This window comes from Protopterus annectens, chromosome 5.part0 (assembly GCF_019279795.1).
Source record: "Protopterus annectens isolate FY-2018-M chromosome 5.part0, PAN1.0, whole genome shotgun sequence".
Classification (NCBI taxonomy): Eukaryota; Metazoa; Chordata; order Ceratodontiformes; family Protopteridae; genus Protopterus; species Protopterus annectens.
The window spans coordinates 1,434,526,343-1,434,545,417 of NC_056735.1; the positions used below are offsets into that span (position 1 = coordinate 1,434,526,343).

The 19,075-nt window shown below is 39.4% G+C and overlaps 1 protein-coding gene across 5 annotated transcripts in view; it reads right to left on the reverse strand.

Moving 5' to 3' along the window:
* The window catches only part of NALCN (sodium leak channel, non-selective), a 3,563,801-nt gene that overhangs the window by 603,974 nt on the left and 2,940,752 nt on the right, over positions 1 to 19,075 (reverse strand). For all 5 annotated transcript variants that reach the window (XM_044071239.1, XM_044071242.1, XM_044071240.1 and 2 more), the window contains exons 24-25: positions 18,905 to 19,025; positions 18,660 to 18,791 (exon numbers count right to left, since the gene is read on the reverse strand). In XM_044071239.1, the coding sequence (XP_043927174.1) occupies positions 18,660 to 18,791; positions 18,905 to 19,025 (253 nt within the window). The remainder of the gene's footprint in view (positions 1 to 18,659; positions 18,792 to 18,904; positions 19,026 to 19,075) is intronic.

Consider the following 19,075-nt stretch of genomic DNA (forward strand, 5'->3'; position numbering starts at 1 on the left):
AAACCTTGAGGCTATAAAAGCTTCTTTACAAAAATGATTCTCAATTTGAAATGTAGAGTCCAGGATCTCCATTTCTAGTATGTGTTTCTCAGTTGTCTTATGAATATCTCATATACTGGCTTCTTTAATTGCTTCTTGTGTAGGAGCCATAGTTATACTTAGGTACTGAGATTAGGGGGATTTATAGTAAAACTATACTGATTTCTTGACTGGAGTGACAGTGTTGTATTATGTAGCAACAGAGTAGGATTTGTCACATTTGCTCTGTATCCAGATGTATAATTCCATTGAGATGAAACTTTCCAGCAGAGTGGAAGAGTATGACATGGGTTTTCTAGGCAAATTACAAGACACTCAGCATAAAGCGTAACATCACTATGTGACAGGGTACTTGAGAGTCTTGAAATGTTTACCCCTGATGCCATCCACAAGGCTGCTGCTATTGGCACGAGGGCTGAAAATAAAAAGAAGTGGTGCTGGGGGGGGCACTCTTGTCAAACTCCTTTAGAAATACTAATCGACCCCAAATATATATGGGCCTACTTGGCTGCTGCAGTAGAGACTTGGAAAGTCTTCATCAGTGTTATCCTGAAACACTTTTGGAAATGATAATCCTGTAATATTCTTACTAAATATGGCTATTTAACCTTGTCAAATGCTTTTTCAGCATTTATAAATAGAGGAGCACTTGGAGAAGAAGTAATGCTGTCCTTTTCTATTCATTGGGCTACCTGCAACATGTTATGCCAGAAAGCCCGGCCTCTGACAAAGTCTACCTGATGGGGATGCAAGAATCATATACCCATATAAATTGTACAATCTACATTAAGTAATGAAATTAATTAGAGGGTATAGATGGATCCTTACCTGGCTTCAGGAAAGGGTATATGAATTATTGTTTCCATGAAGCGGATACATTCATGCCCTCTGCAGCTAATCTGTAAGTTTTCCAAAAGAGGGTTATGGCAATGGAAGGCAAGGACTTGTATACCTCTTAGGGGAGTCCATCACTTTTAGTTTTATTGGCTGGCTTAGAATATATTTACAGATGAACTCAGTCTACAATATTGTGAAGGTTATCTAACATGGTCTCTGTATTCTTATTAATAATGTCATGAATTTTGTTTTTTATAGATGCTAGAGTAGAAGTAGATCCCTGCATATTTTGTTGCAATAACTGTCTGTATATCTTCTGATACTCTTCATGTAGGGTTAAAGTATGTGTTCATAGGTTCATAGGTTCATAGGTTGGTAGTAGGCTATCAGCCCTAGGGCCTATACAAGCCTACCCATAACAATTCCCTGGCTATTTCTTCCCACACTATTTACTTCCCTGGACCCCTGTCTAGCAGGGCGACTGACATGATCCACAGGGTGAATTTCCTTTCTCCCATCCAATCGTCAACGTTCCTTTTGAAGAGGGCCAAAGAGGCGCTCTGCTTGACATGTATGGGCAGTCTATTCCAGAGTCTGGGGAGTCTTTGGGTCAGGAACCTATCCCTCTAGCATGTTTTGTTTATTGTGATGACAAGGTTTAGATCCCTGGAGCGTGTGGCTCTGTGGGATTGGGATTTCTTTAAGTGTAGCATGTCCAACAGCTCTGGGTTTGACATGGACTGGTATGTTAAGCAGAGATCACCTCTGGGTAGACGATATGCGACAGAGTATAGCTGGAGTTTTTTAAGGTGGACAGCATAGGGCATCTGCTTTAGGCCTGTGATTCTTTTAGTGAGGTATTTCTGTGGCCTTTCCAGTTGTTGCAGATGTCTTGAGAGGTATATACCAAACGGGGCATTGTATTCTATAATAGGTCTAATGAGGGATGAGTACAGTGGGACAATGACCTCCTTTTTTCTGGATGAAAAGACCTTAGTACCTCACAAGACATTTGCAGCAGCTGGAAAGGCCACAGAAGTACCTCACAAAGAGGATTACTGGCCTCAAACAGATGCCCTACACTGACCGTCTCAAAAAACTCCAGCTTTACTCCATAGCATATCGCCTACTCCGAGGTGATCTCTGCCTAACATATAAAGCTATGTCAAACCCAGAGCTGTTGGACATGCTACACCTAAAGAAATCCCAATCCCTCTGAGCTACATGGTCTAGGGGCCTAAACCTTGTCACCACAATAAACAGGACATGCTGGAGGGAGAGATTCCTGTCCCAGAGACTTCCCATACTCTGAAACAGGCTACCCATCTATGTCAAGCAAAGTTCTTCATTAGCACTCTTCAAGAAAAATCTTGATGAGTGAATGGGAAGTAGGAAATACACCCCGGGGATCACGTCTGTGTCTCTGCTCGACAGTGGCATAGGAAAATAATTTTATTGGGTGGCATAAGCCAGGGAACCTTGTTGGATAGGCTTACGTAGGCCCTTGGGCTGATAGCCTAGTACCTACCTATGAACCTATACGTTCCATGGCCTTGCAGATCAGGCTCATCAGACTGATGGGGCGGTAGTTCCCACGATCCAAGGTGGATCCCCCTTGTGGAGTGGGATAACTGTAGCTGTGTGCCACTCAGTGGGCACAAAGCCTGAGGTGAGGCTATGATTAAACATGACACTTAGGTGAGGTGCCAGTTTATTTTGTAGTTCATGTAGTACACAGCCCGGGATGTCATCTGCTCCCATGGATGCTGTATTCTTAGCTTTGGAGAGTGCATATTTTACCTGTGTGGCCATTATTACTGGAATTTGGCAAGCTTCCGGTATTCAGATGGGCCGTTTAGGGGGTGAGAGGGGGGTGAAGTTGGCACTGAATTGATCTGCCAGGATATTAGTAATATCCTTGGGATCAGTATATTTAATGCCATTCTGTTGTAGCTCAGAGCAGATCTGAGCATTGCCATTTGGATTTTTGACAGTTATAGAATGCCTTGTGGTTGTCTTTGGAATCTTTGGCAATTTTATTTTCGTAACTAGCTTTGGAGGATTTTATGAGGGATCTCAGCTTCTTAGTGAGGCTGGTAAGGGAGTTTTTTGCATCTGGGGATTTTCCTCTTTTCTGAACAGTTTCTTCCTTTTGTTGTAAAGTTTGTTTAAGGCAGGGGACTACCAGATTGGTTTCCTATTTTTGGAGGAGAGCATTTTGGTTCTATTTGGGATAGCATGATTCATGCATGAGTGGATGTGCTCATACAGTGCTTTAGTGTAGGATTCAGAAGTCGAACTTTCAGTTCCCATCTGCATGGGTGTCATGATGTTTGTCACTTCTGACTTGAGTAGCATGAAGTTGGCTTTGGAGAAGATTTTTATGGAGGTCTACTGGGGGGTGTGGGTGGGATGTGGATGTTAAGGGTGATTAGCTTATGGTCAGACCCAATGAGGGGGGTGACCATAGGTGTGGATTATTGATTTCCCATGTTGGTAATGACCAGGTCTAGGATACTGGAGCCCTTGGTGGGACTATGGATTAGTTGATCCAGGGCATTGGAATTTATGAATTCCAGAAAATGTTGGACAAAGGTGTTGGCACATGAGTAGTTTTCCCAGTTAATGGCAGGGTAGTTAAAATCACCCAGTATTAGGGTGTTTGGTTGTATCTTAATATGTTCCAGTATGTTTAGAAAGGTGTAGTGAGAATCTTGGGGCATGGTGGGGGATCTGTAGCAAGCTACAATTTGGATTGCAGTTTTACCTTGTGTTAGTTGCACCTGAAGAATTTCAGATGCATTGTGTTGGGCAACTAGCCTGGTGGTGTGAATATCCTTAGTGAATATGGACACTCCTCCACCTTTAGTGTTTTGGTTCTGGTTTGGTGGCCGAAAAGTGTGGTAAGAGTTGTAGCCTGGTACTGCAGAGGTGCACTCTGGAGCCTTGAACCAGGTCTCAGTTATTGCACAGATACTGTTCCACTGTTTCTGTAATCCACTTGCCCAAGAATGCAGTTTAGCATGTAAAAATGCTTTATAGGTATCCCAAAGAATAGCAGGGGAGTAACTGTCTAGATTATGCACAGTGGCTGCTATTAATTGATTAGATAAATTAGGCCTTCTTGTGTTGAACAGTAGGAGCTTCCAAAACTTTGTGACTGGAGAGGGTGGTACTTAGAAAGTATGCTCTATTGCTTTCTGGTCTGTATAAGGGCACTGTATTAGACTGTATATGGGGTTAAATTCTAGCATAGCTGAATCTCTAGATATCCTATCTATCCTAGTAGATGTACCAAATTTTGGAGAATGATAAGTAAACCATCTAGGGACTGGGTATGAGGTTAGATCTAGATCAATCAGAGTCATTTTTTTGGTTCAAATGGATAGGTATTTGGCCATAGGGGTATATAAAAGGGTCTGTCTGCAGTAGAGTCCCAAAAGTCTGTAATGTAATCAAAATCACTAACTAATACTAGTAGATCTTTTATTCTTTCTTGTATGTATTGCAAGGCTTTACTAAATATCCTGACTCCAGTGATTGGATGGAAATAAATGCTTACTAGGGTAAATATCTTACCATTTATAATGACAATTGTCCCTGTGATCCCCCCCACCCCAGCTGGAGAAAAATTATCAAGGACTTATTTGGGCTGTACATGCAATATAACTAAAATGCGTGTCCCTATTAAATCGACGAAAAATCAAAATCTCGAACGGCTTAGATGTCGAAATTGCCATTCTTCGTAATCGTTATTGTGAGATCACTGTGCAGTGAAGATCAGAAAATTTGGCCTTTCCTCACTTTAGTGTGATCTCAGAGTTGGAATATATATTTAGCTGTGTGTGTGTGTGTGTGTGTGTGTGTGTGTGTGTGTGTGTGTGTGTGTGTGCGTGTGTGTGTGTGTGGGGGGGGGGGGTGCAGCTCCCCACAATAGTGATTTCAATTTCCTGCATTTCCGCTTATGTGAGTGTTCAAGATTTTGAAATTTTGTCTATATAATATAGACCCAAAAATGCTTCACTTCAATGCTTTGTGGATACATGAGAGGATCTGAATACCAAATCATAGCCCCATGTGGTTAACGTCTTGTGTTCTAGATCAGAGAAGTGTATCTCTGTAGTATTATAATATCCAGAAAATTCTTTCTAATCCAGGTGCGTAGGCATGATCTCTTGACAGGTGAGTTTATTATGTTGACATTAACACTAAGTAGTTTCATGATGATGCATTCCCAACAATAGGTGGTTCGTCCCTATCTGAAGAACCCATAGAATTGTCTTATACCATGGACTTCTGATACTGTCTGTGAAAAAAGTTAACACAAGTCCTCCCTGAATGTAAGGAACAGAAAAGTAAATTACAATAGCTTTAGTTACAAAAAAATGCATAGTATTTAAGAACTCCATCAAACAAAAGCAATCAGCTCTTATGCAAAGAGGTTAAACATGTAAGAAGAACAAATTTCCAGATAACTATATATAAACTATTTTGTGATCGCACGGTATTAGGGTAGAAATATACCCTATGCCCCTTTTTTGCTGCATTATGGGAAAGGGGTTCTCTAAGATGTTGAACAGATCATTACATAGCTATGCTCAAGAGAATGTACTGAGTACAGTTCAGTAAGACTAGCTTCTCAAAATGTAACATGCATTAAAACTAAGTTAGTGATCAGTACTGTTAAAACAGTTATGAGGGCCAGAAACAGCATTGTCCAGCCATAGCAGAAAGCACAGAAAGTTGCGTATTATCTATAGTACCTCTTCTTTTTAATAGTTAATTAAATGAAAGAATCAACATGATGATATACTGGGTCCATTCACATTGTCACTGCCACTAGATCCTCTTCCGTGGCAGGGTTGGTAGGTCACTGTCTCTTTGGATCTTGAAAGGATAATGCCATACCCTTGGCTATTCTACCCTGTTTGATCAAAGCAGGTGTCCAGTCCATAATGTCTGAATGGGATAAAATGGCTTCTTCTTTAAGGTATGTACTTGCATCATCTTGTTGTTGGAAGATCCTTGGGCTCTCTGCCAAGTGAAATTTAAGTCTTATTGTGTAGAGAGTAGTAAAGTTCTTTTTTTTTTTTCTTTTAGTAAATGTATCAAGGGGAGCCATGCCTTCCTTTTAGTAACAACCTGTCTGGAAAAGTCATTGTCAAAAGTAGCAGTCCTAACCAAATATGTGATGTCTTTCTTTTCCCATTCTGCTCGCAATAGTTTTTCTTTGTTGAAATGATAAAAAGTGGATAATAACCAGTTTTGTGGGTTTTGACATGGGAGCTAGGGAGTGGTGTACTCTTTCCAATAGCAGCTTAGTAGCTGAATCCATTCCTAGGATGATTGGAATCCAGGCACAGTGAAACTGAAATATGTATTTCTGCTCCACACCTTCCTCTAGTCCTAAAATATGCAGGGTTGTTTCTTTGCCCCTGGTTTTCCTAAACTTCGACTCAATTGTGTAAATTTTGCATGAAGTCAAGCAGAAAACTAACTTGGTGCTCCAGCTCCTCCACCTGAAGAACAAGGTCTTGAGTACTATCTTCTAATTTTGCAGTTTGATCAGCCAGACCCAGGCCAGAGGCTTTAATTTCCTACACCTCTAAGTTCAGGTGGGATTGAAATGAATCCATTGATGCTTGAAATTAATGGATAGAGGAGGCAACGGATGCAAGCTCTAATTGCCAGTCTCCTTACAAAGGTTGAATAATGGTTGCATCATCCGATATTTCTGATTGTGATAAATCTGGAGTGAATGCAGCCATGCTTGATAAAAGCTCATGGCCACAGCTGGTCTAAGTCTACTTTTGTCTTTGAGGATTGCTTTTGGGCAGCATACAGCTGAAAAGTGATAAAACAGTTTATATTCTAGCACAGTGAGAGGAGAAAAACTGAATAATTTGGTATTAGATTTTTTTTTTTTTCAAACAGGTGTTTCCTGAAGCAATTATTAAGTGTGTCTACATGCTTAGCACTGGAAACAGAAGTCCAAAACACCAAGTACTTTTGAATAGGACATTGACAGAATTTATTATCCAGGCTGTGCCTGAAAATGGTCAATACTAATCAGTGCACTATCCCAGTAAAAAAATATAGATCATAATCAGTGCACTACCCTAGTAAACAAATATTGATACCAATCAGTGCACTACCCCAGTAAACAAATATAGATACTAATCAGTATACTGCCCCAGTAAACAAATATAGATAATAATCAGTGCATTACACCAGTAAACAAATATAGATAATAATCAGTGCATTGCACCAGTAAACAAATATAGATAATAATCAGTGCACTACACCAGTAAACAACTATAGATAATAATCAGTGCATTGCACCAGTAAACAAATATAGATAATAATCAGTGCATTGCACCAGTAAACAAATATAGATAATAATCAGTGCACTACCCCAGTAAACAAATATAGATAATAATCAGTGGACTACACCAGTAAACAAATATAGATACTAATCAGTGTACTACTCCAGTAAACAAATACAGATACTAATCAGTGTACTACTCCAGTAAACAAATATAGATACTAATCAGTGTACTACCCCAGTAAACAAATATAGATAATAATCAGTGTACTACACCAGTAAACATATATAGATACTAATCAGTGTACTACTCCAGTAAACAAATATAGATACTAATCAGTGTACTACCCCAGTAAACAAATATAGATAATAATCAGTGGACTACACCAGTAAACATATATAGATACTAATCAGTGTACTACTCCAGTAAACAAATATAGATACTAATCAGTGCACTACACCAGTAAACAAATATAAATAATAATCAGTGCACTACACCAGTAAACATATATAGATAATAATTAGTGCACTATACCAGTAAACAAATATAGATAATAATCAGTGCACTACCGCAGTAAACAAATATAGTTACTAATCAGTGCACTATCCCAGTAAATAAATATAGATAAAATAAAATAAATACAATAACACTGTGTGGTCAATAATGATATAAAATAAAAATAACCAAATCATTTGCTGCTTTCACGACTATTCTGGAAGGTATTAATTATTGAGGAAGACAGCGGAGCTGAAGGAAGTAATTAGCTACAAACTATAAAATGACTATTTTAAGTTATTGTTCCTAAGAAGAGTTATTTACCAGGCCATAAGAAATAGATGAAATGGAGGGGATTCATTGCTTGGGTTACTTACCTTGCTTTACTGATTGCATCTGAAAAACTAGAGGTTGGAGTTCAAAGAGTCAAGAATAAGAATTTAGGTGGAAGTGGTTATTAAATACAGATAAAGCACCAGGGTTATATGACATTGTAATATAAAATTCTACTTTTAATCTTTACTAGGGAATTGACATTTTTTAGAAAATGTTATTAATTAATATTGCTCATTTTTAAGATTATAGACTGCATAGTTGATATATATATATATATATATATATATATATATATATATATATATATATATATATATATATATATATATGGGTCTCCTTCAAAACACCGAAAGACCAGAACATTGAAAGTGTTTTGAAGGAGACTAAAACAACGAAACTGCAGAACACCGAAAAGCGTGAAATTCAAAATCCTGGTGTTACGGGATTTTGATTTAGCGCTTTTGGAGTTCCGCTGTGGGTGAGTATGCATGTGTATGTGTATTTGTGAGGAGTAGTGGTGTGTGTAAGTGTGTGTTGTGACTGTGGTGTATGTATGTGTGTGTGTGTGTGTGTGTGTGTGTGTGTGTGTGTGTGTGTGTGTGTGTGTGTGTGTGTGTGTGTGAGGGACTGTAGTGTGTGGGTGTGAGTTTGCCTTGTGTGTCTGTGCGATCTTGGAGTTAGAATATTAAAGTAGGGGTGTTTGGGGGGTATTTGTAGTGTAGGGTGGTGTGGTTGGTAGTTTGGGGCAGTTGTGTATGTATTTGTGTATGGTTTTCAGTGTTGTGGGGTTTCGTTGTTTTGGTCTCGGTGTTTTGTTCTTCGGTGTTGTGAGGTTTCGTTGTTCTGAAGTAGACCCATATATATATATATATATATATATATATATATATATATATACACACACACACACACACACACACACACACACACACACACACACACACACATATACAGCATTTAGTTATGTGTTAGTTCTGATTAAATTCTTGTGAGATTTTTGGGGAATGAAAGAGCTTAACCAAAAGAAAAACTGTGTGCTGTTCTTAGTGTCCAAGGTGGTCATTTGTTTATAAATAAATAAGATTTTCTATCTGCAAAGAAAATGAAAAGCATTGGCAAAGATATGGAGACTTGACAGTTTCAGAAAAAAAAATAGCAGGAATTTTTATGAGCAAGTAGTGCTTAGACCAAGAGTGGCGTGATTCAGAATTAGGAACAGAAAAAAAACAGATCAATAAGGCAGCAATCTGAAAAGAAAGTGGGCCTAGGTGGTGATCATAGCTCTCAACCTGTTAGAGCAAGAAATCTGGACAAAGCCAAAAAATAATGGGGGAACAAAAGCCCAAAATAGAGACACTTTTCAGATACTATTCTTATAAACTTAGAAAGTTGATTGAACAAGTTTTGCATTTTCATGAGTTTTCTGCAGGATGTGATGTCTGAAACTCAAGTGTCTGTCATTATTTTTTTGACTTCAGCTCTTAATGGTTTGCCAGATATTTGCCAGAAAACCACAATTTTATGAGAAACAGATCAAATGTATTATTTAGAATCTAGGCTTTTTGTGAAAATCTGGACAAATGAGAGTTATGGTGGTGATGGTCTAAGGTAGTAAGTGAAAATGGAGGAAGAAACTGAAAGTGAATACACAGTGTATTGGAGGAACTTGGTATGAACCATGTATCTGCTGGGATAAGGGCTCAATGGAAAAGAGATACGATGTAGTCTCACACTAGATGGGCTGAAATGTGAATGTAGGTGAAATGTAGGCCAAAAAAGGGGATGACGTATGTGATTCAACTCTTCCCTGGTTTGTACAGTTAGCACCCTTTAGAGCAGGTACAGGGTTTAAAGGGATTATTTGTTTATTTCTGTCTTTCTGCATTTTAAGAATCTACATTAATGAGAGGAAATATCTGGTTTAAGAATTCATAAGCTAAATGCAAGTGATACATGATGTCAATGTTTTTGGAAAATTGGGGGGCTATCATGATGTTGTTAAGACGTACAGAAGAAAAATAAAAAAAAAGAAGAAGAAGAATGAATAGAATGAACCAAAAGTATAACAAATGGAAAGCATAGCAAAATTAAGAGTGTGACTGAGACACCAACTCTGTAGAAGAATCAAAAGCAATAAGAGATAGAACAACACTTCTGAAACAGAAAACAAAGGACACTAAATAAGGAGGGAGAGTCTGTTCAGGGGACGACCACAAGAAACTTGGTCAATCACAGGAGAATAAAAGTATCAGCAAGGAAAGAAGAGAGAGAGATCATAATGAAACCACACGTTCTTCTATGGATGACAGACTGGAAGGGAGAATATTAATAGGACATAGAGCAAGGAAACAAAAGACAGAGATCATAATGAAACCACACGTTCTTCTATGGATGACAGACTGGAAGGGAGAGTATTAATAGGACATAGAGCAAGGAAACAAGAGACAGAGATCATAATGAAACCACATGTTCTTCTATGGATGACAGACTGGAAGGGAGAGTATTAATAGGACATAGAGCAAGGAAACAAGAGACAAAGATCATAATGAAACCACACGTTCTTCTATGGATGACAGACTGGAAGGGAGAGTATTAATAGGACATAGAGCAAGGAAACAAAAGACAGAGATCATAATGAAACCACACGTTCTTCTATGGATGACAGACTGGAAGGGAAAGTATTAATAGGACATAGAGCAAGGAAACAAGAGACAGAGATCATAATGAAACCACACGTTCTTCTATGGATGACAGACTGGAAGGGAGAGTATTAATAGGACATAGAGCAAGGAAACAAGAGACAGAGATCATAATGAAACCACACGTTCTTCTATGGATGACAGACTGGAAGGGAGAGTATTAATAGGACATAGAGCAAGGAAACAAAAGATAGAGATCATAATGAAACCACACGTTCTTCTATGGATGACAGACTGGAAGGGAGAGTATTAATAGGACATAGAGCAAGGAAACAAGAGACAGAGATCATAATGAAACCACACGTTCTTCTATGTATGACAGACTGGAAGGGAGAGTATTAATAGGACATAGAGCAAGGAAACAAGAGACAGAGATCATAATGAAACCACACGTTCTTCTATGGATGACAGACTGGAAGGGAGAGTATTAATAGGACATAGAGCAAGGAAACAAGAGACAGAGATCATAATGAAACCACACGTTCTTCTATGTATGACAGACTGGAAGGGAGAGTATTAATAGGACATAGTTTACTGGTGAGGAGAAGAGAAAGGTAATGAAATCTACAGCCCACAGGAATAGCCAGGAACTTCTAAGAAAAACAAAAAAGTACCGAAGCTAACACAGCTGAAGGTAAAACAATAAACTTTAATGCATACAAAAGAGAGTAAGTGCTTTCACGGTGTGCTCTCACCGCTTCATCAGACTGTTCTAAACTAGTAACAAATGCAGTTAAATAGCATAAGTTAATTAGTCAATTAAGGCACTGATAAAAGCATCAATTATCTAAGAGAAAAATGTCACAACAAGAAAGCAGGCAAATGAAACATATAAAAAACATAAAAAATATGTATTAAAGACAATCCTATACTTAGTGTTTGAGAGGTCTAGCTTTTAAAAAAGGCTTAAGAGAGACAACTTCATTAAGACCAGGTATTTTATCAGCATTAAGAGACAGAATTCATTTTGCTCTGCACTTAGCTTCGGTACTTTTTTTGTTTTTCTTAGTAGTTACTTGTTACTGTACCATTCTATTTTTATTCTCAGCATACTTTTTATAGCCAGGAACTTCTTGAAATCGACAGAGTGATTTATGTCAACTCTCACTGCATAGGGAAGGCATGTAGGCTTTTTGCCATTACCAGCACAGCACTTTGTGGATTCTGGGTGTGGCTGTTGTCCTTGTTGCTGTGTGTGCAACAAATAACAGAATAAACAGACAGGTGCTCAGTGGTGTCATTCCAAAATGAGTGGTAGGATGTGAATAGTGTGTAACAGCACACATGCCTTCTTTGGAGTAAGGATGTTCTATCAATCCAAATTTATGTTCTCTTCCAGAAATAACAAGAACTTCCTCTTGCTGCTATATGATGCCTGCTCCATAGTTTTCACCTTAAACAAGGAAGCATATAGCCAATATGGGGCAGAATGACAGAGGGGCAGCTGCAGAGATAAATTTTCCCAAAATGTTTAAAAATCAAGGAATGGGTAAAATATGTGCTTTACTTTGCTTCCTAAAAGGAACCCTGCCATAAACAAACTATACAATAGAAGGATGAAACTAGTACAGAAAAGAGTAAAATCCCAAGAAGGGAAGACATCCCTGATCAGTATCAGCAAGAAACTATGATCCCTCATAAAATCATCCAAGACAAGCTTCGAAAGAAAAATTGTCAAGGACTCCAAAGATAACCACAAGGCATTCTTTAGCTATGTCAAGAATCTAAGTATCAATGCTCAGATCTGCTCAGAGTTAGTGAAGAATGGCACAAAATACACTGAACTGACCAATATCGCCAACATCCTGGCAGACAGGTTCAGTGCAAACTTCACCCCCCTCTCAGTCCCAAAAGGGTCCACAACCATACCAGAAGAATGTAAACCCCCTGAAATCACAGACACTCAGGTTAAAACAGCCCTCTCCAAAGCCAAAAACACAGCATCAATGGGACCGGACAGTGTCCCAGGCTGCGTCCTACATGAGCTCAAAGATGAACTAACCCCTCACCTAAACACACAGTTCATACGCAGCCTCTCCACAGGCTACATACCCATAGAGTGGTGCACAGCAATGGTTATTCCACTCCACAAAGGTGGAGCCACAACAGACCCTGGGAACTATCGCCCTATAGGCCTGACTAGCTTGGTCTGCAAGGCTATGGAGCGCATCATCATGGAACTCATTAACAGAGACATTGGGAACCTCCAAACACTGGACCCTACCCAGTTTAGCTTTGTTAAGGGCAGATCATGCCTTCTAAACCTGGTGGACATCTTTGAGACAGTTACCAAGGCTATAGATGAGGGAAAGGTGGTACACACAGCCTACCTAGACCTCGCAAAGGCCTTTGACACCATTTCCCATTCTGGTATTATTGACAAGCTCACCAGCCTGAACATAAACCCCTACATCACAAGATGGGCTGCCAGCTGGCTCACAGACAGAACCCACATGGTGAGAGTTGCGGGAGCTAGGTCCTACTCTAAACCAGTTACAAGTGGCATTCCCCAGGGCTCAGTCCGAGGACCCCTCCTGTTCAACATATACTTCTCAGAGGTACAGGCAAGCAAAGGAGGACTATGACTGACCACTTTGGCAGACAACTGCAAACTAGGGGTTATAATTGACTCTCCGGCTGACACAGACATCCTCCAAAAGGGTCTCACTGAGACGGATACCTGGTGTCAAAATCGGGTTCCTATTTCAAAATTGAACGTTTAAGAATGCCGAATACTGGAAGGCCGAACTTGGTAGTCCGAAAGGTGAGAATGTCGAAGCCACGGAAATCTGAATTCTTTCCCAGGGAAAGAATTTGGTTGGCTGTTTCTGTGGCTTTGGCATTTCCAGACTGGGTCAAGGTAAGTGTATGAATGGGTAGTGACGGACTTTAGGGTTAGGGCGCGGGTCAGGTAAGTGTGCAATAGTGATGGATTTTAGGTTTAGGGTGCGGGTCAGGTAAGTATGCGATAGTGACGGACTTTTGGGTTAGGGAGCAGGTCAGGTAAATGTGCAATAGTAGTCACGGACTTTAGGATTAGGTCTGGGTTAACGATAGTGCATAGATAGTGGTGTATGTTAGGTTTAGTGTAGGTTTTGAAGGTGTTTGGTGTGATTGTGTTATGTGTGTGTTTTTCAGAACAGCGAATTTTTTTCCCTGGGAAAAAATTTGCTGTTTTGAAGTTTCGATGTTATCCAAATTCGATCTTCCAAGTTCGAACTTATGGTGTTCGACATTTTAGAAATTCGATTTTGTGATATAGACCCTCAGATTCATGGCCTCAAGCTAAATGCCAAAAAGTGCATAGTCATCCCCTTTGGAAAAAACAAAGTACCCACAAACTACCACATAGGTGGTAGTCCCCTAAATATGGAAGACTTAATAAGGGATCTGGGGATTCAAGTAGATAGTAATCTCTCCTTTGATAATCACATTGCCAAAGTGGTTAGAAAATCCTTCTATGTGGCCCACCTAATCACAAAAGGGTTTGCATCCAGATTAAAAGAGGTCATTGTGCCCCTGTACTCATCACTCATCAAACCCATCATAGAGTACAACGCCCCATTTGAGATGTACCTTACAAGACACCTGCAACAGCTGGAAGGACCACAGAAGTACCTTACCAAGAGGATCACTGACCTCAAACAGATGCTCTATGCAGCTGGACTGAAGAAACTCCAGCTGTACTCGGTTGCATACCACCTAGTCAGAGGTGATCTCTGCCTGACATACAAGGCCATGTCCAACCCAGAATTGATGGACATACTCCACCTAAAGAAAACCATATCCCCTCAAAGCATACGCTCTAGGGATCTAAACCTCACCACAACAATAAGTAGGACATGCTGGAGGGATAGATTCCTGTCCCCGAGACTCCCCATGCTTTGGAACAAGATTCCAATCTACATTAGGCAGAGCTCCTCGCTAACACTCTTCAAGTGAAACCTTGATGAGTGGATGGGAAACAGAAAGTTTACCCCGGGGATCACTTCAGTGGCTCTGCTGGACAGAGACATAGGGAACTAATCTAAGGGGGCGGCGGAAGCCAACACATTCTGGCTAGGCTTATAAATGCCTTCGGGCATATAGCCTAGTACCTACCTATGAACCTAAAATATACATAATGTCCACCCATTCTATAGAAAGTAAATAAATAACTGTTTAAGCTTAACAGTAATTTAAGTGATAAAATGAATAGCACCTCAAAAAGAACTGCATACACATATTTATTTAACTAGTTAAAGGATGATGTTTATAAAAAGAGTAAAATGGTAATAATAAGCATATTAACTTCTTAAATGTTAAACTTGTTTTAAAAGAGCAGAAGTAACTGCTCACACTTCAGCTTTTTTTAAATGAAGACATCTTTGCAGTTACTGTGACATGGTTTAAAACCACAGAGAGTAAAACCACAGAGAGCACCCTAGCAGTGCAGAGCTACAATGCCTTCCACACATTTAGAGCAACTACTGCACAGGAAGGGAAAAAGTTGGAGGTGTTTCTACTGGCATTAAAAACAAACACACTTCAATGCTGTTTCATCAGTATGACATGCTTGACCTTCTCCATGTCCAAATTAGCTTAGACAAAGTCCCATGCCATATCCTTGCAATCTATAGGTTCCCCTCTATGACCCAGGAAAAACATAATACATACATAAATGTACCGGAGATGCTCCTATTTTCACTTTAGGTGACTTTACCCCAACAGAAACTATGAATCATACATGACCCCTGACATACAGACCCAAAGACTCCTAGACCAGTTAGTTCTGTATTCCCACTAAGGGTGCAAACAACTTTGACCTAGTCATCACAAACATGTGGGAACACTGCACCCTCCTTAGTTTAATGTCCTCACTAGCCAGATCAGACCATAAAGCTGTTTCCTTTGAAGTGAAGGAAAAAGTGAGGACACAGGCTAACTCTGGAACATTTAGGTATTTTTCTAGGTCGAACTTCTGACTAATAAGTGACACCTTAGCAAAATTTGAAGCCCCCTCAAACTATGAGAACACTGCAGCCTGTTGAATTTTTCACATAAACCATGTATAATTGTATTAACTGCTGCATAAGGATTGTTGCACTTATCTGGATTTAACACTGGAACAAGTAAAAAAAAAAAAAAAAAAACAAGCAGTCCTAGTGAAATCCCAGCATCAGTAGATTGTATAATAAAACAAATACATTTATGCAATGCCTAGCAAGGTAAAAAGTAATCCCTCGTCAACTTAAACAAGCAGCTCAGGGGATAACAAAGTCCACCACAGCCAAATCTGATGTAAAATTAATCTCCTAGGCCAAGGACAACCACAAAGCTTTCTTCAGCTGTGACTGTAACTTCAAAGGCAATACACATCAATTTACCAAATTAATTGCACATGGTTCATAGGTTCATAGATTAGTACTAGGGTAACTGCCCTTATGCGCCATTTTAAAGCTAGCCCTATGTTAGAATGAAACCCTGCACCTTGTGTCTGTAAGGTAAAACACCTTAACCATTAACACACCTCCCAACCCCACCTATATGGAGCCAGAAGATGTAGAAAACCTCCTGTCAGACAAATGTAGCTCCAGTTATAACCCCTCTCTCTACCAGATGCCCTTCAGAAAATACCCGTATCCATAACTCCCCAAACTATCAGTAGCGGGCAGGTGCTCAAGGTGCTCTCCAAGAAAAAAACACTGCATCAGTGGCTCCTGATAATATCCCAAAATACCTCCTTAACAGCACGAAATATGAACTATTGGACCTTTATAAACACTATTTAACCACAACATCCGAAAAGGCTTCATGCCAAATGAATGGAGTAGTGCAACAGTTATCCTGTTGCACAAGGCTGGTGACCCAAGGACCTGGGAAATTATCAACACATAAGCCTGACTAAGCTGATACAGAAAACTATGGAGAGAATAATCATGGATATCCTAAATAATGACATAGCCAAATTACTAACATTGGACCTAAAAAGTTAGCTTGGTTTGTCAAGGGCAGGTCTTGCCTACTCATCCTGGTGGACTTCTTCAGGAAGACCACCAAAACAATGGATGAGGCCAAAATTATGCATACTGTTATCCTTGACATGCTAAGGCAGTTGATGCAATACCACACTCAGGTATTATAGAAAAATTCACTATGTACAACCCCCTACGTCACCCACTGGATAGCTAGCTGGCTTATGGATGGGACCCAAGAAGTTAGAATAGGGGAGTCTTTCTTGACAAAATCAACAGTTATAAGTGGGGTAGCTCTATGCTCAGTGCTGGGGACATTCCTGTTTGGTATCTACTTCTCTGACTTCAAGGCTAACATCAAGGGCTTCTGGTTCACCACATTTACAGATAATTGCAAACTGGGAGCATTGACTGAATGCCCCCCAAGGCACAAATATCCTCCAAAAAGGCCTGATATAGACTAATATCTTGTGCCAGTGCTATGGTCTAAAATTCAAAGCTAAAAAGTGGATCATAGTATCTTTTATAAAGATGGCCACCCCAGCAAACTACTACATTGACAACACCAGCCTAAGAACAGACTCTGTAGTCAGGGATTTGGAAATATATGTACACAGGATTTGCCATGTGACCACCACGTGTCCACTGTAGTGATGACATCATTCTGTGTTGTGCAACTTATAAGCAGAGTTATGGCATTTAGATCCAAACATGTCATTGTACCATTAACTCTGTTCTCATAAGACCAATCATTGAGTACAATGTCCCCTTTGGTATGTACCTGGTCAGGCATATGCAGCAATTGGAATGTCACCAGAGATTCCTCACAAAAAGAACACATGGTGTGAAAAACAAACCCTATGTTGACCACCTCAAAGTCTTGTTCTTAAAATCAGTCTGTTACAGGCGGCTGAGAGGCGACCTACACCTCACCTACAAAGCATTCTCTGATCTAGCCCTAATGGACCTATTGCTCCTCCATAAAATGAATAGCATCAGAAACAGCCGATCCAGAGACTGAACCCTTGCCTGCAACATAAACAGGACATGCTGGATGGACAGGTGTGTGGCCCAGAGGCTTTCTCTTTTCTGTAACAGGCTTTCCATCCATGTGAACCAGAGTTCATCCCTGCATTTATTCAAGTGATGGGGAACCATAAATATAACCCTGACCTGGCACCTATGTCTCTATTAGACAGAGGAAGCTTGTAAGTGCTCTGTGACCCATGCCTTAGTATAGATACCCTAACAAAACCCATGGGAAACAATGCCTATCAAGTTTTATGGAAACATGACTAGGCTTACAAGGACTTCTTGGGTTGATAACCTAGTATTCTGCAATGATACTATGAATGTCAATATTGACTTATTCTGTCAAAATACTGGCTCAGTATTCCTTTACTTTAGTAATCGACTCTATTCAGCACATGGAAAGAAAAAAATCAAAAACCATTTCCTCTTAGGACTTCAAACTATACCAGCATATTCTGTATCTATTGAGCTCACTTACTTTTATTGGATTTTTATACATACATGTAAATGATGATGTAGGTTTGAATTGAATCTCATGTAGAGTTTAAGTTTTTCAGATTGCAATGTCAGTAGTGGGACAGTTGACCAAAAATGATCACTGTAAAAGACTAATTTGTTGTGATGTTTGTTAAATTCTTGTATATATTAGTCAGTGGAGCATAGCAGTACAGCTCTCCCCACTTCCCAATACGAAGCAACACATTGCAGCCTCCTAAAGAGCACTCATCATTTTGATGATCAAGATTTCTTTTCAAGTATCCAACATTTTGTAGTCACTTGATGCAAACCATGTGTTATCACTGCGTCCTTGAAGAGTTGCAGTAGCAACATTTTATCAAAGCTTTCTGTTGACAAATATGTTATATCAATACAAATTATGCAGTTTATGAAAACCATCATAATTCCTATAGCAGCTTTGAAATTTAAGTTCTAGAACTTACAAGGTATATAAATATGTCCATGACTCCTCCAAAATCCCTGATGACTGCTGTTGGAGTGAAAAACAATCCATCTGCCATAATTTTCAAGTTGAGTTCAATGCTCATAAAAATAACAAACACATATTCAGCAATCTGCAATTTATGGAGAAAAAAATAAAAGTTTACTTCAATAACACAAACAATATTTTAGCTGATAATGGTTTATTTTTTTTCTCTGCCTTATGTACTGTTAAATATGCAGATACCTGTAAGGTTGGCACATGCATAACTCTTGTAAATGGAGATTCAAACATCATGGAAATACAGGAGCAGATAGTAACAATAATCATGACCCAGTCTAGGTATGTTACTAGTCCAAATAAGTCACTGAAAAAAACAAAAAACAAAAAAAAAAAACAAAACAAGATAACATTAGA